The following is a 24091-nucleotide window of genomic DNA, read 5'->3' on the forward strand; positions in this document are numbered from 1 at the left end:
CTTTCAGGGTGTGGAATTGACTTGTGTAGGGAGTAAAGCATCTAAATGTCATCAGCAGGAAAATGGTTAAGAAACAGCTTCTGGGAAGATGATTAGGTCATCAGTCATGCTTATGGGGAATTCATCATAATATGGAAAATATTTATATTAAATGTTGGATTTTTTTAAAAGCAGCATTTAAAATTGTATATGCAGTAAGATCAAAGCAAGAAAAATGGAGACATTTCTTTTCTTTGAAAGGGAAGAAACACAGCATAGAATGTTCCCATCAGAGAATTTTATTCGACCGCTTTGCATCTCATGTGGTCACATTTCCCTTCTAAGCCCTTTGAAATTCTGTTCACTAAGGAGGAAATAAAACCCAAGAAAACAGCACAAGGTTGCTGATGGGAGCCTCGCTCCCCTGGGACCACTGGGCACATTATACTTCCGGTGTCAACAGGGTCTACAGCCTTCAGAAGCACAATAGTGGGGTCACCCCCGCATTTCAAGTCTGGTTCTGGTAAGGAACCTACCTGGGAGGCAAACAGCTCCGGGAGACGGTGTAAATTTGCCCTTTTCTATTGCCTAATGCAGTTTTAACCTTAAATATTACAGCGATCATAGGACTGCCTCCTGGGAAAAGCAGAGGTCTCTCCCTGGGGGCAGTACAGGTGCAGCTCCAGGTGAGGCTGCCCGGTGTGGGCTGCATGGGACCCTGTATTACACGCAGACCCCAGGCCTCTTCTAAGCATTGTGGTGAGTCCCTTTGAGGGAGAGCACAACCGCCTTGAACAGAGAGTGAGAGATAAGGCAGATAGGAAGCTGACTTTCTAAATCCTTTGTCACCAGCATGAGTTACAAATTTGGGACATAATTTAAGAAGAGTGAGAGGAAAAGATGCGCTGTTGTTGGTGTCCAGGGGCTGTGCCCACCTTCCCTGCAGTGGCCTTGCACCCGGGCTGGTCCCTAGCTGCTGTCCTCAGGAGTTGCCATTGGGTGAAAATCACCATTTCACATGCAAATTGGTATCTCATACTGTGTGTTTCTCCCAGGAGGCTTAAAGTACAGTGATTTTTTTAGAGCAGGGGAAGCAGATTGAGTTCCAAAAGCATTCAGACATTCAAACTTAAAAAGAAAGTACTAGAAGCAATTTTGAGAAGTTTAGTAGGAAAGTATTCCTTATAATAAACGAGGGCACTGACTATGTTGTCTTGGATGTAATGTGTAACCTGTGCAAGTGAAGCTCAAGTTTACCAATCAGTTGTGAGCTAAGTAGAACTGAGCTCAGGACACTTATACCTTGTGGAACCTGTTTTTAGACCCAAAGCTCCACTTCCCCATGTCAGTTACCACAAGTCTGTGCAATAGGTAGGAAAAGAGCCTAGAGTTTTTGCATTTTTTGCATTCAAGCACAGAAGGATAACGTGACTTGCCAACGCCAAACAGAGTCAGGACCGCATCTGCAATGCCGCTTTCCACCACCTTCTGCGTCACCGGTCCACCACAGCATCTTTTCCCAGCTATGAATGTGTCGTAGTCATTTAGTGATTGAATGTGCATCGGAATTGCGTCAAGGAGGCTCTGATCGCTCATTTTGATGAACTGCTCTGCGACACAAAATAGCTGAAGGAAATCCTGGTAAACAACAGTGACACTTGCTGAAGTTGCGTTCAAGTTTGTAGTGCGGAATCTTAACTAACCATCGTGACTGCTCAGCGTCCCCCGGGTAGTTGTTGTGGACGCTGGCCATCCTCAGGAGTAAGAATCTCTGAGCTCACAGCCTGGAGCCTCTGCTTCCTGCTTTCGGGCCCTGAGGGTGAGGGTATACAGGAGCTTGCGGTAGGAGCGTCTGAAGGTGGGGTTCGAGAAGCAGTGCACCACGGGGTTCAGCACGCCCTGCAGGTAGGTGAGGCTGCCGGTCACGTCAGCGGCATGGACCATGGAGCTCAGGAACCTGCAGCTGAGCGCCCCTTGGAAGATGGCCAGCAGGATGCGGGCCAGGAAGCTGGGCAGAAAGCACAGCGTGAACAGCACCCCAACCACGGCCACCAGCGCCTGGGCCCTCTGCAGCTTGGGCTGCTTGTGTGGGTCTCGGAGCCGCTTCTGGAGAGTCCTGATGAGGCCGGCACTGCAGAACAGGATGAGGCCGAAGGCAAGGATAAACTGGAGGAAGAAGAGGGCTTCCTGCCAGATCAGGCTGAAGGAGGACTCCGTCCTGGGCTCAGAACTGGGGCACTCGGCCTCAGAGAGGAGCACACTTGGGTGGGTGAGGGCTGCCATCATGAGCCAGACCAGGACCGAGATCCCCCAGGCTGCCCGCAGGGATAGAAGGTTGACCTTGAGCCGCGAGTGGACCACCCGGAGGTAGCGGTCCAGGGCCACGGCGGTGAGGAAGGCGAGACCCGCCCCGCGGCCCAGGGACCGCAGGAAGAGCATCCCTTGGCAAGACGTATGTCCCAGGCCCCAGGTCTTGTGCCGCAGGTAGAAGGTGGCGTGAAAGGGCAGGCAGGCGGCCAGCAGGAGGTCTGCTAGGACCAGGTTGAACAGGTACACGGCGTAGGGCTTCCACACCTTCAGACGGAAGAAGAAAGTCCAGAGCGCCACGGCGTTGCCCAGCGTGCCCAGGGCACACTCCAGCAGCAGCAGCAAGGCTGTGGTCACCTCCGCCGCGTAGCTGTGCGCCACCGAGCAGTTGGGTGGCAGCATGGGGCCGAGTCCCCGCCGCGGCCAAGCCTGATGCAGCGGAGGGCAGGGACGCAGGCCTGAGGTTGCTCTCTTTCCCGCAGAAGGACAGAAAGCACACTGACCAGCATCCGGATAAAGCCAAAGGCAAACTAAAATTTGTCTGTGGAAAGAGGATCAGAGGCAGAGGGAAAAAACCCCTTGCAGTTTTGTTTTTCCCTGAAAGCGGGGAAGTTGTGTTTCACTTCCCACATCTGGCATTAAATGGAAGCCCTAGTGTCCCGAGAGTCTCTGCGTGTGCATGGCTCTTCACCCACAGCTGTCACTGAAGGGGCTTGGGAAGTTTGGGAAGACTTGCTGTCTATAAAGTTAAAATAATGACGGAAACAAATAGATTGTTCTCTAGTTTGCATTGTTTTCCGGTAGATCTGGTCCCGCGTTCCCCTCGAAGAGGGTATGGGTGGGGGAGGGCCTGGCCATTTTGTAGTTGCCCATTTTCACCTGTCCTTTCGTTTTGTTAGATTTGATTTTCTGCTGAGGAGGCTTCCCTGACCAGGGATGGAACCCGTGCCCCCTGAAGTGGAAGCTCAGAGTCCTAACCGCTGGACTCCCAGGGAAGTCCCTGCTCAGCCTGGTTTGGGCTTTGGAATCAAATGGACTCTGGTTCTATCTGGTCTCTCCACTTAGCAGCAATGTGGGGGTGGATATGATAATACCTGCCTGCGGGGTCCTTGTATGTGAGATACTCTTACAGGTACAGCACTGTGCACTGTATCTGGGACATCTCGGGTGCCAGATACATTTGGTGCAGTCATTATTAACCTGTCTGATGCTTAGACTTTTAACAAAACGATGCTTAGACTTTTTTTTTTTTTTTTTTTTTTTTTTTTCTTTTTGCGGTACGCGGGCCTCTCACTGTTGTGGCCTCTCCCGTTGCGGAGCACAGGCTCCGGACGCGCAGGCTCAGCGGCCATGGCTCACGGGCCCAGCCGCTCCGCGGCACGTGGGATCCTCCCAGACCAGGGCACGAACCCGTATCCCCTGCATCGGCAGGCGGACTCTCAACCACTGCGCCACCAGGGAGGCCCGATGCTTAGACTTTTAACAAAACTTTTTTTCTCTCCCAGTGTAGTAATACAATTTCGCACCCAACTGCAGTTCCACGGTTCTTCGATGCCTTCGTTTCTGAGACCTAACTTGGAAGCTCCAAGGGGTCTCAACAGTGAGAATTACTAGTTCGCTGCATGTTTTCCACGTGTCATGTGCTCTCCTGTGTTATTGCAATGAGCCGAGCAACACGAGGTGCAGTAGGTACAATTTTAAGCTCTATTTTTTTAATAAATGTATTTATTTATTTTTGGCTGCATTGGGAAAGCTCTCTTTTATGGATGAAGGCGTGGCAGTTCAGAGAGGTTAGGTCACTCGCTCCAGGTCACAGGGCAGTCAGCGGCAAAAGCAAGGTCCCCCCAGACCAGCTTGCACCAGAGCCCAGGGTCCTGACCACGCTGCCCACCGCTTCCCTGCTGGCAGCAGCCTCACTCCTGTGTGCATGAAAAGTCTATGTCTCATGAAGCCCACCACGACTATTGATTTGCATGACATTTCGGGTCATTTGACTTGTAGTCCTTCTTGATTTAATTTTATCAGGGTTTTCCTTTCCAGCTGGGCCACCAGCCCACACGTTCCCCCATCTCTGTGTCACTCAGGTTCACCGGCCTCGTGTTTCCTAAGAAGGTGCATTTGGAGAGTCGTCCAAGCGTCCAGAGCTGCAGAAACGTCCCGACTGGTGCCTCTAGTGACACCTCCCATGAACTGCATGCCTGTTATAAAGGGTTTCTTGTGGGCACAAAAGGATGCGTTTGTTCCAGGTGAGGGTTGGCTGGGGACCACGTGTCTCACCTCCAGGGATGCCATAGCACACGCACGGTAACACCAGAAAAGCTGGCACTCACTCATCTTTTCAGGGACGGGAGTTACACAAATGCAGGGAAGAAACGGATTAAATCCTTTCTCTTAATACATTGATAACTTGAGAGACGTTAAAAGCTACCCCTTAATTGCAGATTTCTGTCCACAGTCCACCAAAGACTTTCTAAATTATAAATATTCTAGCTCAATAGGTAACATAAACATTAATAATTACACATTTTCCTTTTTAAAAATAGAAAATCAAAGTTACAGAATTTTTGAAAATTCTGCTTGTCTTTCTCAGCACCCTGGTGTATTTTCCTTACTTCTGAAAGACTGAATTGTCCTTTACTTCCTCTCTTTTAAAGTTATAATATTCGAGCTTTTCCCTTAGGGATCTTGTTAAATCTTTTTATCCTTAGAAACTCCATTTTCAAAAACCATTCTATTTCTTCAATACTCTTCCTATTAAGAAAACTTCTCTGTTCTCACTCCAATTGGTTTCACTTTTTGTTCGATGTCAATAAATGAAGAATACTTGGTCAGTAAACTGTGATTCTCTTTCAAAGTTTCCCTCACATCCAAGCCCTGTGGGAATCTACCACCCACTCACCCACGAGGGGGCTGCCCGTCCAGTGTCACAGCTTGGGGAGCGGCCGGCTCTTCGTAACCACAAGCCTGAGAAACAGGAAGAAGAGGGCCTGTCCCTGAAACTCACACTTCGGTGGGCCGAGTACAAGTTCCCAGAGCTGAAGAGACCTGGGGCGAGCCCAGCGAAACCAGGCTGGAGGGGTATGTCTCAGGTCACTGACAGAGCAACAGGGCTGCAGCTCTGCCGGGTTGTGACACAGTCCCAGGGGTGCAAGTCTGGGTCAGGGGGTAGGGCCTGGTGCCCGTGGACGCAGGGTCCCGTCCTTGGAGAATCCACTCTCAGTGCCTCCTCGGCAGGTCCCCTCAAATTATTTTTCTTCCCCGGATTCCTGGCCTAATAGATCTAGAAAGAACACCAAAGGAACGTAAGATCTTCTTTGTCAACTTTACACCTATTTACTAAAAACAAACAACAAAAATTAAAATCAAACACACGCAAAGCCCTCCTATACCTTAGACACAAGTTCCATGTCTTAGAATCTTTCATAAAGTGATAGCTAGTGACATAAACAAAGACTTAGCAACGATTTCCCTGCCTTTCCTTGCCGTGGCACGGCTCCCAGTGACCTTCGTTTCATTTACGACATGGACATTTCAACAGCGGCATGAAGGCACTGCTGAAACCTGCCTCCTGCAGGGATCCTGGCCGGGACAGCGGGTGGCACTCGGCTGGCCACACCCCACGCCGACCCCGCCCGCTGGGAGCCTGTCCCCCATGGACCGCCTCTACTCGCTGGTGCTAGCCCCACAGAAGGGCGTCTGTGATTTCCCGTGATGCAACAGAAGGAAAAATTTTAAACAAAAGTACAAAATATTCAACAGCAAATTCATCATATTCTACATATTTGGCTTTATTTCTTTACTACTTATTCCCTTCCACTGAACTTTCAACTTTCTAATTCTGCATCAGGATGAGATTGTTTTAATTTTTGTAACCTGAGACTACGTGGTAGTATCTAATTTACAAAATGCTCTTGGATACTTTTACTTATTCTTGCAAGAGAAAGTCACAAAAACCTCCTCAACCTCTAGGCGCCGTCGTGCGTCTCCCCGCACACGCAGACGCTCCTGCCCTCACTTCCCTTCAAGGACTCGCTTCGACAGTCACTTCTCAAGAGGGCCTTCGGGGACCAGCCTTCGAAAATAGCACTGCCGTCATCACTGCTCACTCACCACCACTGGGTGACCCAGGTGTGTCACCTGGATCAGACACAGCTCCACCCCTAGGGGCAGAGCAGGACTGGGTGTGTGGCAGTGATCCACCGAGTTCTTTTTTTAAATGAATGAATTGATTAATTTTGGGCCGCGTTGGGTCTTCGTTGCTGCTCGCGGGCTTTCTCTAGCTGTGGCGAGCGGGGGGTGCTCTTCGTTGCGGTGCGCGGGCTTCTCATTGCGGTGGCTTCTCTCGTTGCGGAGCATGGGCTGTAGGTGCACGGGCTCAGTAGATGTGGCATGTGGGCTCAGCAGTTGTGGTGCACGGGCTCTAGAGCGCAGGCTCCGTAGTTGTGGTGCACGGGCTTAGTTGCTCCACGGCATGTGGGATCTTCCCGGACCAGGGCTTGAACCCGTGTCCCCTGCATTGGCAGGCGGATTCTCAACCACTGCGCCACCAGGGAAGTCCCCACTGATTTCTTGAATAAACAAACGAATGAATAAATAACTACACATTCTCAGGTTCACAAAAAGTATAAGGAATGCCGTATTTTGGTATAAGTTGATTTCTCCAGGAGCAATGAAACTAACAAGACACCTTTGAAGACCAGTCCTGTGCTGCCGCCGTAACGTCTGTCCTCATCTGCCTCTTGTGTACCCACTCAGGAAGGTCTAGGTAGGGGATTTTCATCATGTTGAGTTTGAGACTCAGTTCATTTACACCTGTAGTGAAAAAAAAATGAAGAAAAAAATTAAAGGGCTTTTTTTTTTTTTTTTAACTAGGAAGTGCATTTGCACACCGTGTTGGAGTTTAAGTACAGACCTACTAGAGAATGGACTTGAGGATATGGGGAGGGGGAAGGGTAAGCTGTGACAAAGCGAGAGAGTGGCATGGACATATATACACTACCAAACGTAAAGTAGGTAGCTAGTGGGAAGCAGCCACATAGCACAGGGAGATCAGCTCGGTGCTTTGTGACCACCTAGAGGGGTGGGACAGGGAGGGTGGGAGGGAGGGAGACGCAAGAGGGAAGAGATATGGGGACATATGTATATGTATAACTGATTCACTTTGTTATAAAGCAGAAACTAACACACCATTGTAAAGCAATTAGACTCCAATAAAGATGTAAAAAAATAATTAAGTACAATTATTCAACTTTTGCTGAAATTTTACCTTTGTAAGATTAAAATTTTTTCTGCAACAATAAATGATGCTCAAGGTGATTTCTTAGGCAAGAAGCACTCATTCCTTCCTTTGGTGCTATTCACATCCTAGCAATATTCTGAGGTTGCTAAATTTCCTTGACATGAACCATAAACTCAGACTGGTGCCCAGGACCCCTGCACACTGCCCCAGGCGGGGACTTCCAACCTCTGGGACTGCTTCCAGCCTCTTCCTCTGAAATGACCTCTTTTCCTGGAAATGACATAGCTCCTTTCTGTAAGGTCCCCCTCCCAGGCCGGAGGTGAAAATCAGATGAGAGAGTGAAGAGTCAGCAAGTCTCCTGCAGAGTCAGCCCACGTGGGAGAGAGCAGAGGCCCCTCGGGAAGAGGAAGGACAGGACTCTGGCCCAGGCCGTGGCCTGCTCTGGGGACTTCTGAGAGTCTGTGGGGAAGCCGCTGACCAAGGCTGAGAGAGGTGGGCGGCCCTCCCAGCATGGGACCGCCGGGCGGTCCACAGCTGGGCCTGGGCTGTGGTTGCACGTCCCCGGCTGCCCTTTCCAGGCGCTGGGCCCCTCCCTGCGCCTGGCTGCCTTGGGATGCTTCTCCTTCTCCCCTGCCCCCGCTGCCTCTCAAGTACACATCGTACTGAATTACGTATCATGTCGCTGTTTACAAACGCGTGTGCTCATTGGTCCTCCTCACGGGGATATAAATCGCTTAAAGCTGGGACGTATTCTAAGAATTATAAGTATTTGTAGTCTCAGCACAGAAGGAGCAGCACAATACATTCTGAATTTTTCTGAATAAAAAAGAATTTAATTTTGCCCAAAAGATGTCTGCCGCCCGGCTGTCAAAGCCCACTTTCCTGCCCTGTGTCCCTTCCCCCCGGCAGGATTCTGCGCCCTCCTCTGGGCCCACGCCACTTCAGACTCGCTTTGTGGAGCACGTTACAGCCCTTTGTGTCCCTGCAGACCCTCTTGATCAGTCTTACGGCCCTGGCGTCCCTCCTCCTGGAGTGATGGAGACCCTTGGCTCTTCGGCGTTTGGGCTGCGTTCAGTCGGACGTCTCCCCCCAGCTAGGGGTGCACCAGAGCTAGGCTTTCACCCTTCGGTAACGTTTGTCACAGACATTGTTTGCCTTATTGACCCTGTGTGGCGACCACCCAGCACACAGTAGGCCTCTGCCTGTTCTCTGGATTGGCAGTGGGTGGGAGCAGGACCACCCGGGCAGAAACAGAGGACGCAGACTGGACAGGGTGCCTGCCCACCGCTCCTAGCAGCCCTGGACACAGTGCTTCGTGCAGGGCGGGTCCTGGGGTGCCGGCTCGCCGGGGGCCACCGTCCAGCTGTGGGTGTGACTTCCACAAGCCGGTCCCCCAGCCGGCTTGGTGTGGATGCGGGAACCCTCTCTCGTCTGGTCCGAGGGCGAGTCTGGGGTCTTCCTTTGGCAGCTGCAGAGCCCAGCTGAAGGGTTCAGGACCAGAAGCCGGCATGCTGGTCACCTAGCGATGCATCCTGCTCTCCTCACGAAGGGGGTCATCCCCTCAGGGGCAGGGCCAGGGCTCAGGAGCCCGTCCAGGGTATGGACGCCCTGGCGGGGGTTCTTCTTTCCATGAGACCCACACAGGCCAAGGGCTTGGTGGCCCATCAACGATACACCTGAGGGCTCAGAGGTGGTAGGCTCGTCGGGTGGGCCTCCCAGGGTCTCCTGGGGATGCACCTTAGTGGGGCCTCAAAATACATTATTTCTACATAAAAACAGTTGAGTTTCCAAAATGAATCTTTATTATTCGTTGAAGCCATGTTTAAAGCAGACAGCAGGTTGGACCTACCCTCCAGGAAGGCTGAATGCTGCCCCTAGGGTCTCACCCCCTCTTCCAGGGCCCGTGGGCCACGCCTGTCGACTTCAGGCCTTAACCCGAGAGAACTGTCTAGCATCTCAAAGCAGGAGCCTCACTGAAGAATCTTTTTACTCAGCGCCTCGGGCTCCAATGTGTTATTGCCTCTCTTGATTACTGTTTAATGTTTCCCTGCTATCTACTAGATTACAGGCACTGTTATAACCGCTCAGGGCCAATAAACTGCTTCACGTAACTATATGAAAACTGCACGACACAAGAGCTGAAGATGTTGGCTAAGTTGTATCAAGCAAAAGGGAACCATTGCAGATTTTCTAATTAGCAAACCAAGAATAACAGTAATTCATTGTATGTAGCCGAGAAGGCATTTCTCTTTTTCGGTCTGACGTGTTCACTTGTTCATTATTTATTTTTATCCTCCAGCCACATGTGCTGGTAAATTTTGTAAAAATGAAGTGTAATTAATTAAGTTCTTCCCCTGACTGTCTTCAGGCGCATAAAACGAAGGGCGGGTTTGGGGAGGATTTCAGTGATGTGCACACGGGGAGGGCCCTGCAGACTTGAGGAAGGGTATTTAGGCTGCATTGTCCAGGTGAGCGATTTATACCTCCTGAGTTTGAGCAACAATTTTAAATTTTCCCGTCAATTTGAGATGGTCGCATGGGCTTCCAGGATGTCAAGCTAAGTGCCCGCCTGGGCGTCAGGGCTGGGGAAGGAGGCGACTGTCCGGATAAGGGCACCTGAGCAATAAGGAAAATGCAGGGATCACTTCTCTGGTGACAATGATCGTTGTTTTCCAAAATGAGAAAGCACATTCCTCCTCCAAATGTGTCTTTTCCACGTTCAGCTTCCTTTTGATAAGTTCTCATTGGGCTCAGTTCTCTCCGTGGCTTGCATTCTCTACGAGACCCTGGGCCTCCTCAGACATGGAAAGGCTTCAGGATGGCTCAGTGCCCCCTGGTCACTGACCACATGCATTTTGGACTTCGTGGTCAGAAAACTGACTCAGAGGTGCATCCATGCGCCAGGGCCACCTTCCACCTCGGCTCCACGCTGAAGCCCACGCCCTTGGGGCTTTTTCCCGGAAGTTATGTGGACCTCACAAGCACCAACCATTTACAGCATCCTTCTAACCTCACCTTCAAGTGCGCAGGCCTGCTCTTTGCGGCCGGCGGCTCTTCTCTTGCATGCCCTCCTCTGATAGGACTGGGAGGAAGCTGGATTCATTACGATGTTTAAATCTAGGGTTTTGGTGGCGTTCAAGCAAGCTCTGAACCCATAATAGAATTTTCCCTATTTTGATTACCCCTCAGTCCCATCTGTAAGACCCACACACCCCAGGTGGTTGATAGAAAAAGGACCCCATCTACCAAGCCTGAGGGAGGGAGACAGGGAAAACAGCATGATTAAGTGAATGTGGAAGTCTTTCCTGGCCCCCAAAGATCTTCCTTCCCTGTGACCATGCCTTTGACATTTTGCCAGTTAACATTCATTGAAAACCAAAACTTGTACAGCACCTGGTTCATTGGAAGCATGGTAAATATTTATTGTGAATGGACTTTTACTTATGACCGTCATCACTGCTGTACTGCTTGAAGGACTTACATGAACAAGATGCTTTTATAATGAAAACTTGAGAGAGACACATATAAGTGCATAAAATGAATCTATGGTTTGGGGAGCTGTTGCCTTGGAGGAAGTGATGGGAATGGGTCCCCAGGGGTCCATACTGGTCGTCGTCTGTTCCTTGTTCTAGGTGCTGGTTACGTGGGTGTGTTCAGTGTGTGAAAATTTATCAAACTGTACACATATACCTTTTCTGTCTTTATGTTACAATTCAGGAAAAACTTCCAAAAACTTAAGAGCATCTACCTCAGTTGAAGAGCATTTGGAATTATTATCACTATCTGCCCTTTTAGTAGCTAACACCCTCAACTAGGCGTTATGAAGCCCGGTTCTAGTACCATTTTTTCCAGTACCTGGGGTATGTGACCCAGGCCAAGTCACTAATCTTACTGACTAGTCTTGCTTTTCTTGTCAATATCACAGGAAGAATTTAAACTAGAATCATCTTAATGCCTTGTCCTTCCCAACTCCCACAGATTTCAACCGTGTGATTGAAATGGAGCAGGACCTATGGTCTGTGCCCCCCATGTCCTCTGCCTGACTTTTGTCTGTGAGAAAACTTTAGCTTAAGAATAAGTTTAATTAGAAAAGTGAGAAAATGCAGAAGCAAAGTAAAGCAGCCCAGTAGGACTACATAATAATAGTTTGGTCATTAAGCAAAGTCAGGGACCTTTAGTTCCTTCTCAAGGGCTATAGATAATATTCTGAACCATGTCCCTTGAGCTTTTTAATAGATACTGAAACCCCTACCAGGTGGAAGAAGTTAACTACATGATGACTAGTCTGTAGCCACGACATAAGCCGCCACAATTCCGAGAACTGGCCTCAGGAAAATGGGAACAAACCGACCCTGGAACTGAAGACTAACTGTGCTGAAAACAATCAAGATGTTGCTGATCAGAGCACCGCATGACCAATTTCAAGATGACCATCAGGGCTGACTGTGCCTTTTCTGCATGTAGCCCCCTCCCTCCACCTTTACACCCCTGAAACTCCCCTTTTAAAAGCTCTCACCCACTGATGGTCTGCTGGGGAGAGCCAGTCTTTGACAGGGGTCTGCCCTCCCCGCTGGTTCCTGACATCCAAAATAAAGCAAGCGTTACTGGCTTTTGAGCAGCAAGTAGCTGGACCCCACTTTCAGCAACATAATGACCCTTGACCCCAAGACCACGCTTGGGCCAGTGTCTCTTTTCCAGAGAAGCCCTCTGGGAAGAGTTGGAAACACCCACTCTCAACACTTCTCTTTTCTCTTTGAGCCACTAGGTTCCCATCTTCATCCCCAACTCCCCTGTGCTGCTCTGGTCGTGAACACCAGAGACCTCATCGTTGCCAAACCAATGCCGGCCATCGCATGGGCAGCCGTGGACGTGGCGCGCCCGGTCTCTTGGAACACTTTCTCCGTCGGGGCTCTGCGGTGTCCCTCTCAGCGCCGTCATTTATCTCACTGGTCACTTTTCCCCAGCCCCTCCTGCTGATGTTCAAAGCCTGGAAAATGCAAGGATTCAGACCCCAGATCTTTGCTTTCCTCCATCTCCACTCACTCAGAGTTGGTCTCTCTTGCTGTGCCATGACTTTAAATCTCATCTATATGGTGATAACTTCCGAGTCTATCTCTCTCCGTGTGGTACCCCCTCAACAAAACCACCTGAATGTCTAATAACATATCAAAACTAACAGACTCAAAACCAGACTCCTGATTTTTCACCCTGTGGCCTTGCCCCACTGCCAGCCTTCCCCATCTAAGGGGCCACTTTAGTCTCAGTTCTTGTTAAGCCAGACTTCTGGAGTTTTCCTTGCTCCCTGCCTCTACATCATCCATCCTGTAGACTCTGCCTTAAAGCATATGCCAGATCAGACCACTTTCACCCCTCCACAGCCACCAGCCCACCTTGGTGTCAGCCATGCCATTTCTTGCCCCATCGAATCAGTAGTTTCCTAATCAACTCTGTCCCAGCCTTGCGCGGTGTCTTCTCCACCCACAGCCAGTGAGCCTTTTACAATTGTCATATTACGTCAGTCCTCTGATCAGTGCTCTCCAGTGGGTTCTGTACTGGGTGAAATAATGTCCCCGGCAAATTCATATCCTTCCCAGAACCTCAGAACGTGACCTTCTTTGGAAGTAGGATAATTGTAGATGTAATCTGCAATCTGCTCTGATGAGATCATACTGGAAAAGGGTGCACCCTTAATCCAATATATGGGTCTCTTTATAAGAAAGGAAGAGACACACAGACACACAGACACACTGCAGACACACACTGCAGACACACACACACACACACACTACAGACACCCTGCCCCCAGGCTGTCTCTGGCTACTGGAGGCTCCCGTGACCCGACTTGGCTCTCTTCTCCTGGGCACCTTGTGATCCTCTCCCTCAGGACCTCGTCACGGAGCTGGACACACGCACCCAGCACGGGAGAGCGGCTCCCCTCCCGCGCTGCAGGGACAGCTGTCCTGACACCCCATGTCACTTCACTGGTCCTCACAGCGCCTTCCCCCAGGGGCTTATCATTCGTGACAGAGAAGAAACGTCTGGAGAGCGACACCTTCCTGTTCTGTTCACTGCTGTGTCCACCAGACCTAGAACAATGGTACTTAACAAGTGCTTAATAAGTACTTGTGGAATAAATGGATGATACATTTGAATTTGCTTACTATATCTTCCTTGTGTGACAAGATTGTTCAAGGCAAAACAAGCCTGCTTGGAATTTGTAGGGTCAAGAAAGGAAGCTAAATGGCTAGGATTAAGCCTCAGGACAGGTTGCTGGCACAGCAGAGATCAAGACTGCCTTCTAGGAGATGTGGTTATATATATACAAAGGAATGTTACTCAGCCATAAAAAAAAAAAAAGAATGAAATAATGCCATTTGCAGCAACATGGGTGGACCTAGAGATGATCATACTAAGTGAAGTAAATCAGACAGAGAAAGGCAAATCTCATCTGATATCACATATATATGGACTCTAAACAATAATACAAATGAATTTATTTACAAAGCAAAAACAGACTCACAGACTTAGGAAACAAACGTATATATACCTGAATTACTTTACTGTACACCTGAAACTAACACAACGTTGTAAATCAACTATAGTTAAATCAAAAAAAAAAAAAGACTGCCTTCCAGGAGACTCTGATGCAGAGCTGGAGGGGCAGGTGGGACAGCGAGGGGGCTCAGGAGAGAGAGCAGAGGGGAGGGGCTGGGGGCAAAGACCTTCAAATGGTGGCCCTGGGGTTCCCCACGTCCTTGGAACCTCCTACAGACCTACATTAAATATAAACCCTCCCAAACCTGGTTTCTTTAAGGACGTTTCCCTTGCCTCAGAATTTCATCGATGGAATGCGTGTTTCCCTGTGTGTGTCCACCAGTGAATCCTTGTGGATCTCATGGCCACAGGTTAAAATCTCCACTCGGGTCCCTGATCACATTCCAGGGCGGTAGGTGGAGGGAAACAGAAACCCCACAGGACTGGAGATTGGAAGAAAGGAACTAGTCTCTAATTAAGGGCTGCTCCATACAACGTGAAAACATCCCGAGGGCAGACATGGGTGGAGCCTCGAAGGAGAATGACCTGCTTTTGAATTCCTAGATAAGAGGCTTTCCCTCCCAAAGCAGCCTGGTGGGGAGGCTTGTGGTTTTTTGTTTTATTTTTGTAAGGAACTCGGGGAGAAGAGTTGAAGGAGCACTGCACTGAGAGTCGGACTGATGTTCTAACAGAAATAACAAGCGGGTCACTGAGCCGGAGGAAGGTGGGCAGGAGCATCACCTGTGGCTGGAGCATCGCCCCGGGAACTCAGGTGAATGACGGGCAGAGGACCGCCCGCCCGCGCGCCCTGTTCCGCCCGCCCCACCCGCCAGGGGGCGCCGTGCACCCGTCGTGCCCGCTCCCGCAGCCCGGGTGATGCGGCACCGTCCGCCCGGTCCCCACGGCACCCCTGGACACGCACTCCTCTCCCACCTGCTGCCCCTCCAGGGTGCTGAGCCCCGGCGGGAGGAAAGGACAAAGAGGGAAACTAACCGACTGCTGCTCCAGACCCAGCTTCCTCCAGCTGTGGGATCTGCCCACGTTGCCACCCTCACGCTGGGGAGGGAACAGACAAGGGGACAGATTGTTTTCCCGGGAGGAGCCTCAAGGGCTGGCGAGGAAGAAAGGGCAGAACCCTCTGGGGAAGCCATGGAAGGGCACCTGAGCCAGCCAGGCTGCTGCCTGGGGGAGGTTAGGGCAGTTTTAAAAGACTTCCCCTAAGGAAAGACATCTAAGGGGAACTTTGAGCACTAAAGTAGGCCAGCAGTGGAGGAGGAAAGGAATTTTAATAAAGCCAGCAATACCCGCTTAGATGCGGAGATGATTATATTTATAAGTAATACACACATAAACTTGTATTGGGGGAAGTGTATATTATTTCTCGGGGAGAAAAGGGATGGCGGGGGACAAGGACGAGAGAGGACCAAATCCTGGAGGGTGCTGTAAACCAGGCTAAGGCGCTGGATTTCACCCTGAAAGAAAAGGACCATGGCTGGTTGTTTGTGAGCAGGGGAGGCAGCGTGTGACTCTGGCACTTTGGAAGATTGTTGTTGGGTCATGAAGCACCAGGGACCAAGGAGAGAGGGGCTGGAAGCTTTGGCAGAAGCAAAACCCACAGGGGCTGGCGACCGAGGGAGGTGATGCTGGAAGCAGAGGAGTGTCTGGGGCCTGGCGGGAGAGAGCCGAGAGCCGAGGCCCAGAGCCCCCGGAGCTCATGAGTGTTGTCTGCCCGTGGCTGAGTGGGGGGGGCAGAGGTCCGCAGCGGAGGCCGGGCCCCCGCAGTGGGTGGCTGGAGGCCGGGGGAAGCAAGCTGCTGCAGCAGCAGAGAAATAACATGATTTTAAAACCAGGGGAGCCTCACACCAGCTACACTTCCAAACACCTGGGGAGCTTTTAAAAATGCTGATGCCCGGGCTCCACGCCAGGCTGGACCCCTGGGTTAGAGGTCGGGAGAGACAAACCCAGATGTCCCCCAACCATGAGGATGAAATGAGCTAACACACGCAGAAGGCTCATGGCTGGTCAAGGGCTCAGCAAAGTGGTGGTGACGGCCCTGTGGGGGGCCACCGCGTCGCCTGGGCTGGGGGTGCCCCTGCAGCTCACGAGACGCTACCCCCAACAGGCTGCTTTACCCAGACGCTTAGCCGAGCATCTGGAGGCCAGCAGCTGAAGCACCACCTGTGAATGTGTCCCAGCTGGTCTGCCTGCAGAGCCTCACCTCCCCACGGCACGTGACGGGGGAGAATTGCCCTTGAGCGGAGACGAAGCCCTGGAGACATACTTTGCAATTAGATTGATATGTCAAATATTTAATTCTGGTATTTGAAAGAGAAAACCAGGAAGCTTGGGCCCCGTGAGCCAGAGCAGAGGTAATTTGATGGAGCAGTTGGAAGCGCGTGGGGAGGTGGGAAATGGGAGATGAACACAGATGATGGGCAGGAGGGAGGCCTGGAGAGGGCCCTCCGGCTGGGGGAGGGGGAGGTTCTGAGAGCAGGTCTGGAGGGGGCTGGAGGGGGACTCAGGGATGCGGAGGAAAGCTGCGACCCGGGCCTGGAAAGGGACTCGGGAAGAAACACCATCTTCGATTTTGAACTGAATGTGAAACTGGAAAATATTGCCGAACACCTTAGTCCTTTTTAACCCTCACATTCTATGTGATTTATTTTGTCATCATCTCTGACTAGTAAAATGGTTTGTGTACTTTACTCCCTGACTACGTAAACCCTGTTGGAGCGGTGCTAGTCTGTTCTGGGTGAGGCTGAGGGTATGGGTCATCTAAGGCCCAAAGCCTGGGCTTGAGTAGAACTTTCCAGGCTCCTGGAGGGCGCAGTGGGAAGTGAGTGACCTTTCTCACTGAAAGCCACCCTCCTGGCCCTGCAGCACCCCTGGCCCTACCTGTCCACAGAATCACCGTCCGGCAGAAGTCCCTGAGCTACTGTCAATGGTCACCAGGACCAACCTGCCAGAAAATACCCGGTCCTCTGTCAGAGGCAGCATTCATGGGCTCGTCCACATTCCTCACCTGTGACCCACCCACATGAATACTCCTTTACATCTTAGGACCTCGAAAACTTCTCTTAGGACCTAGAAAATTATTCTCTTTTGAAACACTGGCAAGCCTCCTTGTATCAGATAATGATTGTTAGGCCATCTGTGTTCTTTTTTTTTTTTTTTTTTTTGGTGGTACGCGGGCCTCTCACTGTTGTGGCCTCTCCCGTTGTGGAACACAGGCTCCGGACGTGCAGGCTCAGCGGCCATGGCTCACGGGCCCAGCCGCTCCGCGGCGTGTGGGATCTTCCCGGACCAGGGCATGAACCCATGTCCTCTGCATCGGCAGGCGGACTCTCAACCACTGCACCACCAGGGAGGCCCGTGTTCTTTTTTATCGCCTGGGCTGCCAGTAAACTGAGCACTCGTTTTAGACAATGATCGTGAGTCTGGCAGCATAAGCCTAGATTACTGCCATGCTCGCTTTCTCCTTATTATATGCTTGTAACTTTGCTATTTCTACAGTTAACATTTTATTTTAGATATACCTTTAATTTTTAGGAAACTTTTAACAATAGATTGTGACATACTTTCATACATTATATTTTTAAAAACCTTGTCCTCATTAATTACTCTGAGCAAGTAGTAAGATTACACCTTTGTTCCTGAGCCCTGGGAGGTGGGTCAAGAGATTTACGACTGTTGGATCCAATCCACTTGAGGCTTGTAATAACTCCACCGGAGTTCACAGATAGACAAAACCATTGCATTTTAACCTTAGTCTGGGGCGTTCATTCTCCTCACTCCACTGTGTACAGCCCTTCGCAATGTTTTATAATAACACACTGTCTTTTAAAAAAAATTTCGAAGCATTTTATTTTTTTACATATATATATTCCCTCTCTTTCTCTCTCTCTCTCTCTCTCTCTCTCTCTCTGTACTCTTTTTCAGATTCTTTTCCCTTATAGGTTATTATAAAATATTGAGTATATTTCCCTGTGCTCTACAATAGGTCCTTGTTGTTTATTTTATATATAGCAGTGTGTCTATGTTAATCCCGAACTCCTAATTTATCTCCCCCACCCCTTTTCCCCTTTTAATAACACATTGTCTTAATGATTCCTTATGAAGCAGGAATAGTTGCATTTTGCAAATGGAATACTAAGACCAAGGTTAAATCACTTGCTTTCTGCCACAATTCAGCCTTCCCAGAGCAACACTGACACGACGCAGGGACCCACCGCTCACCCTCCCCACCCGCTCCGGCCCAGGTAGAGACAAGAGCCCTGAGGACGCTGCCTCTCTGCCCCATCGTACCAGGGCACCTGGGCACATGCCCAAGTTCAAAGGATGAAGAGGAAAGAAACGGCCCGAATGCCGTAGGCAACCTTCCAGGAGGGCCAACGTGCCGGCCCTGCAGCCGGTTGGCAGTTAGGAAAATGTTATCCAGCTGGGAGGCTTCGGCAGCCCTGGCGGCTGCCCTCCAGACACCCAAGCCTGCGTCCAGCTGGACCTGAAGCCCTCCCGTCCCCGGAGGGGCTTGGGCTTCTGGCACATTTTTCTTTGGGCATCATTAGCAGCAAACAAAACAAGGTGCTCAGCCATCTGTTCAGAGCCTGGTGATGCCTTGGCCTCGAGTGAGCTCTTAAGGCAGTGGAATCTGCCTCAGGACCACACGGAGATGCAGTGCCCTCCACTTGGCTTCTCTGCTTGGAACTGGGAGACAGGGCAGCCTTGGGCCGGACATTCAAGTCCGGGCCTCTCTGCCCACATTCCCCTCATTTCTGGGTGTCTGCTGGATCTCTGCAGGCAGAGTACCCCCAGCACCAGCACCCAGGCTCAGGAGGACTCAGCACTCCCAGCAACAGTACTGAGTGTCTGGCTGTCGCCTTCTAAGCCAGGTCAGCCCATCCTTGGGGCGCACACAGGTGCTCAACAACACGCAGCCCTGCGTCAGGTCACACCAGTGCTGACAGCCACCGAGGGCGCCTCCCCAGCCTCCAAAAAATTAAAATAAATAAAGTAAACCCAAGACTGCCTGGGGTGCCCCTGTCTCTGGGCTCTGATGCTGGGACACTGTTGGACAGAGTGCACCCCTGCTGGACCCTCAGCCTAAGGCATAATCCTGGTGCCACTGTGTCTCGGGCCAAGGGCTGAGAGATTCCTGAGTAAGGCAGGGCACCTCAGGTTCAGATGCTCTGAGCTGAGTGAGCACCCAAAGCTCAGCTCCGAATCAGGCTGTGGTCAGTCTGATCTTCATGCAGAGCCCACGTGGTTTATGTACAGAGTCTCAGTGCTCCAAGTCGGTGGGTGGTACATGCTATCCAGCCCTCGCCGAGGGCCTCCTGCAGAGATGCTCACTGAGCTCTGACTCGCTGTGAAATGACCTGAGCTCCACAATGGGGGAATGCAAAGGGGTCAGGCATCATGCAAACAGACACAGCGCAAGGTGGCCAGCAAGACTGGCAGGAAAGGGACAATAGTGCTATGAGATTTCGAGAACGTAAAGGCTCAGTGATGTTAAGATTATAGACGTGGTCCATTCAGACCGTGAACTTGAGAGCCCTCAGAAGGAGCTGGGCTGTGGGATGGAGGGGGTCGGTCCTGGGCAGAGGGGAGGGTCTGGCGCCGGCAGAAAGGACTGGAAGTTGGGAGCCATGAAAGGCAGGCAGGATGTGAGGGGGAGCAGCTGACCTTGTGTGTGGCCTGGAGGAGACTGGCCAGAGGACGGAGGGGAAGCACAGCACCTGAGCTGTCTGACGGATGGGTGGGGCAAGAGGGTGCCACACGGACAGGACGGCCCAGCCTGGACGGCGGGGGGTGCAGAGCATGGCCAGCCCCGGAGCTGGGGGTCCTGGGCAAATCCCAGCGGGGGCAGGTGGCACCTGAGAGGCCTCATGTGTCTACACACAGCAGCCAAAATGTTTATTTATTTGATTAACACCTGTCTTCTCTCTTGGCTGAAGCTGAAAGCTGCAGGAAGGAAGGAGCGTGAGTGTATTGGCTCAGCTTTGCATCTGGGGCATCTGGGGCTCGGTTGGTACTGAGTGAGTGAGTGAACGACTGAGGAAGGGCCCGGCTTCGGCCGGAAGCTCGTGGACAGGCCAAGGATGGGTTCATCCTTCTTTGAATTATTGCTACATTTTCTGCACTGAACAAACCTCCATTAGGCGCCCACTAGTATTACATAGTGGACACCAGGAGGCTTGAGGCCCAGCAGGGGAGATGCTCATACCAAAGACCGAGGTCAGAAAGTGTGTGTTCATGGGCCACGAGCATAGCCCAGATGGATAGGGGCTGAGGGCAGGAGGGCGTTCAAGGTCGACAAGGCAGGTGAGCAAAGCCCTAGAGGCAAGAGTGCCCCTGAGAGCAGCCAGGGGCCTCCTGGAGGGCGCTGGGCCGGGCTGAAGGCCGCACCTCGGAAACACCGGCCACAGGGGCTGGTGTTTAAACAGCGGTCTAACCGACAGGTCCATGAAAGGAGAAAAGAGGAAAAGCGGGGAACACTGTCCGAGAGGTGCCGGAGGGCTGGGATGCCTCAGAAAGAAAGCGGGGCTCAAAGAAGGGCCGTGACCGCGTTACCAGGTGTTCCCGAGCCGTCAAAGACGGTGAGGAAGGAGGAGGATGGAGGGACGTAGGTTCTGCTGGTGAGTGGGCCGAAGGCCTGCGACCGGCCTGCCCCACCTCCAGGCTCCTCGTGTCATCAGCCTCACGTGTTGCATCCTTGTGGAGGTTACTTCTATACATTCTTTTTAAAAAAATTATTTTAGCCAGGACACGGAAGCAACCGAAGTGTCCATCGACAGAGGAATGGATAAAGAAGATGTGGCACATATATACAATGTAATATTACTCAGCCACAAAAAGAAACGAAATTGAGCTATTTGTAATGAGGTGGATGGAGCTAGAGTCTGTCATACAGAGTGAAGTAAGTCAGAAGGAGAAAGACAAATACCGTATGCTAACACATATATATGGAATTTAAGAAAAAAATTGTCATGAAGAACCTAGGGGTAAAACAGGAATAAAGACACAGACCTACTTGAGAATGGACTTGAAGATATGGAGAGGGGGAAGGGTAAGCTGTGACAAAGTGAGAGAGAGGCATGGACATATATACACTACCAAACGTAAAATAGATTGCTAGTGGGAAGCAGCCGCGTAGCACAGGGAGATGAGCTTGGTGCTTTGTGACCACCTAGAGGGGTGGGATAGGGAGGGTGAGAGGGAAACCCAAGAGGGAAGAGATATGGGGACATATGTATATGTATAACTGATTCACTTTGTTATAAAGCAGACACTAACACACGATTGTAAAGCATTTATACTCCAATAAAGATGTTAAAAAAATTGATTTATCTATCATTTATTTTTACTTGCATTGGGTCTTTGTTGCTGTGTGCAGGCTTTCTCTAGCTGTGGCAAGTGGGGGCTACTCTTTGTTGCGGTGCGTGGGCTTCTCATTGTGCTGGCTTCTCTTGTTGCGGAGCATGGGCTCTGGACATGTGGACTTCAGTAGTTGTGGCACACAGGCTCAGTAGTTGTGGCTCACGGGCTCTAGAGCGCAGGCTCAGTAGTTGTGGCGCACGGGATTAGTTGCTCCACGGCATGTGAGATCATCCCAGACCAGGGCTCGAACCCATGACCCCTGCATTGGCAGGTGGATTCTTAACCACTGAGCCAAAGTATGTGTCCAAAGTATGTGGACAAGATCAAGTCCATAATGTAATTGCATTTATTTAGAAACTCATACTCTATAAGTTTCAAGAGACATAAACCCTAGTCTGGCTTTGTCACTTACTGACTCTGAGAGGTAGTCACTGACTTGCCTGGACCTCAGTTTACCTGTTTGTAAAATGATGGTGTTGGGCTGCCTTTTTGAAGCAGCCTCCCAATTCTTAACAACAACAACAAAAACAAGCATAAGCTGTTACCCCCATGATTCTAGGCAAGTTCCGAGTGGCTGATTGTACCCTGAGTTTATTTCTTTCACGTATACTCTGGATCTCTACGGATGAGAGGGCGGACTGAAAAATTTGATAAAATAGAAAAAAATTCACGTAAAAAATTAAATATCATTGAAGTAGTCGTAAAGAATCACCTATAAACTCTGAGGCATCTTCAGGTAAAACTCTCCCGCTGATACGCTCTGGGTTCATCCACCATGGGGTTTGTGGCTTCACATTTTTGTCTGTGTTACTCCTTCCTCAGCTGGTTTTGTCTGCTCTTCGGTGAGCAGCCTGGCCACCTTCTTGGACCCCAGATACTCGACAGTTCCATATGCCGCCATGGCCAGACTCAGGACGCCCAGGAGGACATAGAGTTTGACGCTGACACACAGAAACGTGCTGTATCCGAATGCGATGACGAAGCCCAGGGCTTCCCACAGGCGGTAACTGGCAAAGGCGGCCTCCTTGTTCTTCTCAAACAGGACCCCGAAAAGAGCTGCAGGGGAGAGACGGGTGAAAATGTGGCTGTAAAACCGCAAACGACCTTTCTGATTATTGCCGAAAATATGCAGCTTCCCCACGGCCCAGTTTTCCCAATAAAACCAAGACCTTCCTTTGTAAAAACTGGAATTATTTCACGCTGTGGATGATAGCAAGTCAGGTGACGTTCTCTAGCCATGAAGAACCATCATATATACAAGAAACAGAACAGATGAAAGTTAACACCGTAGGGGATGTGGCCCGAGCCCGAGCTTCGCAGGTAAGAAAAGCAAGGCGGAGAGATGGGACCCGTGTAGGTGAAGGCGAGATGCCCCAGAGTGAAGACAAACAAAGGCCGTAGTCGTGAGAGGGAAGGCTATTCATTCCTGCACTTAGGGGAAGTGCATAGTACATAAGTTATTCAACCGTGGGGTTTTTGGTGCCTGCCGCAGGGCAAGGGGATTGCCAATGTGTGGGCCTTTCCTTCCCATCCTGGAGACTTTAGGGGTAAGAGTGTTCAGCCAGGTGAAGCCTCCAGGTGAGACTGCCCCACACCGAGTTCTTGATGAAGGGACTCATACCCCCTTGGGTGGTTGTCTGAAGGTTTGGGAGAGAAATAACCTGAGTCTGTGATAGGGGCTGAACTGTGTCCCTCAAATCCACATGTGCTAGTTCTGGCCCCCAGGACCTCAGGGTGTGACTGTATTTGGAGCTGGGCCTTTAGAGAGGTGATCAAGTTAAAGGAGGTCATCAGGGTGGGTCCTGATCCCGTGTGACTGGTGTCCATATAAGAAGAGGAGGTCCGGACACAGACATGCACAGAGGGATGGCCACGTGAGGACACGGGGAGAAGACGGCCGAGGACACGCCCAGGAGAGAGGCCTCAGGGGCACAGCCCTGTCACACCTGGATCTCAGACCTCAAGTCTCCATTTCTGCTGTATTTTGTCACGGCAGCCTGAGCAAACTAGTACAGTCTGATAATGCTTCTAGGTGAAGGTAAATGATTTTCTGTTCCTGTTTGCAGTGTGGTAAAGTTTCGCCGAACGGGAATCAACCCCATCCCCAGGACATGAGCGAGGCGGCAGTGTGTCTGGAAGGTGGACACTTAGGAAGGGAAGGTTTTCAACAGGGGGACCGGCCTGAGCATCTCGGCCGCTGTCCTGCTGCACTCCCCGGAGCGGCCTGGTCACCACGCCTACCATTCTGGCTGATGGACTTGCCGTGCCTCCTCCTGTCCTCTGCTAGGCCGTGGGTTCCCTGAGGCAGGAACCCATCTTATCTGGAATGATAATTCCAGCGCAACCCAGTGTCAGCGAAAATCCTTATTGAATGACTGAGTGGACTCATGGGTGGACGGTGACTCATGAAGTGGAAAAACGCTGAGCCCGGTCCTGCAGTGTCAGTACGTCCTGCGGGTCAGCACACCCTGCGGGTCAGCATGCCTCTCAAAGGATAAACAGTAACCCAGTTAAACAGTAAACGGTGGGCAGTCCTGCGGGGAGAGCTGCTCCTTCCTTTTCTCCCCTTCCCCTTACAACCCAAAAGCCCACGCTGGCGAGGCAGTCCAGGTAACAAAGGACACGTGACCACACACAGCACGGCATGGGCCAAGG

General features: G+C 51.0%; 2 protein-coding genes across 2 annotated transcripts in view; both read right to left on the minus strand.

Moving 5' to 3' along the window:
- Window positions 1-1734: 1734 nt before the first annotated feature.
- Window positions 1735-2688, minus strand: GPR31 (G protein-coupled receptor 31; the record flags this gene model as incomplete). Its single annotated transcript, XM_081251159.1, has 1 exon — window positions 1735-2688. The coding sequence occupies one exon, from the start codon at window positions 2686-2688 to the stop codon at window positions 1735-1737; it is 954 nt and encodes a 317-aa protein (XP_081107285.1).
- A 6127-nt stretch (window positions 2689-8815) lies between these two features.
- Window positions 8816-24091, minus strand: part of UNC93A (unc-93 homolog A) — a gene marked incomplete at both ends in the record, with an annotated part of 41251 nt that continues 25975 nt past the window's right edge. The window contains 3 exon segments of the mRNA XM_081250505.1: window positions 8816-8993; window positions 14886-15115; window positions 22248-22492. Of these exon segments, the coding sequence (XP_081106631.1) occupies window positions 8816-8993; window positions 14886-15115; window positions 22248-22492 (653 nt within the window).

Source organism: Mesoplodon bidens, assembly GCF_964165515.1.
Source record: "Mesoplodon bidens genome assembly, chromosome: 12".
NCBI lineage: Eukaryota > Metazoa > Chordata > Mammalia > Artiodactyla > Ziphiidae > Mesoplodon > Mesoplodon bidens.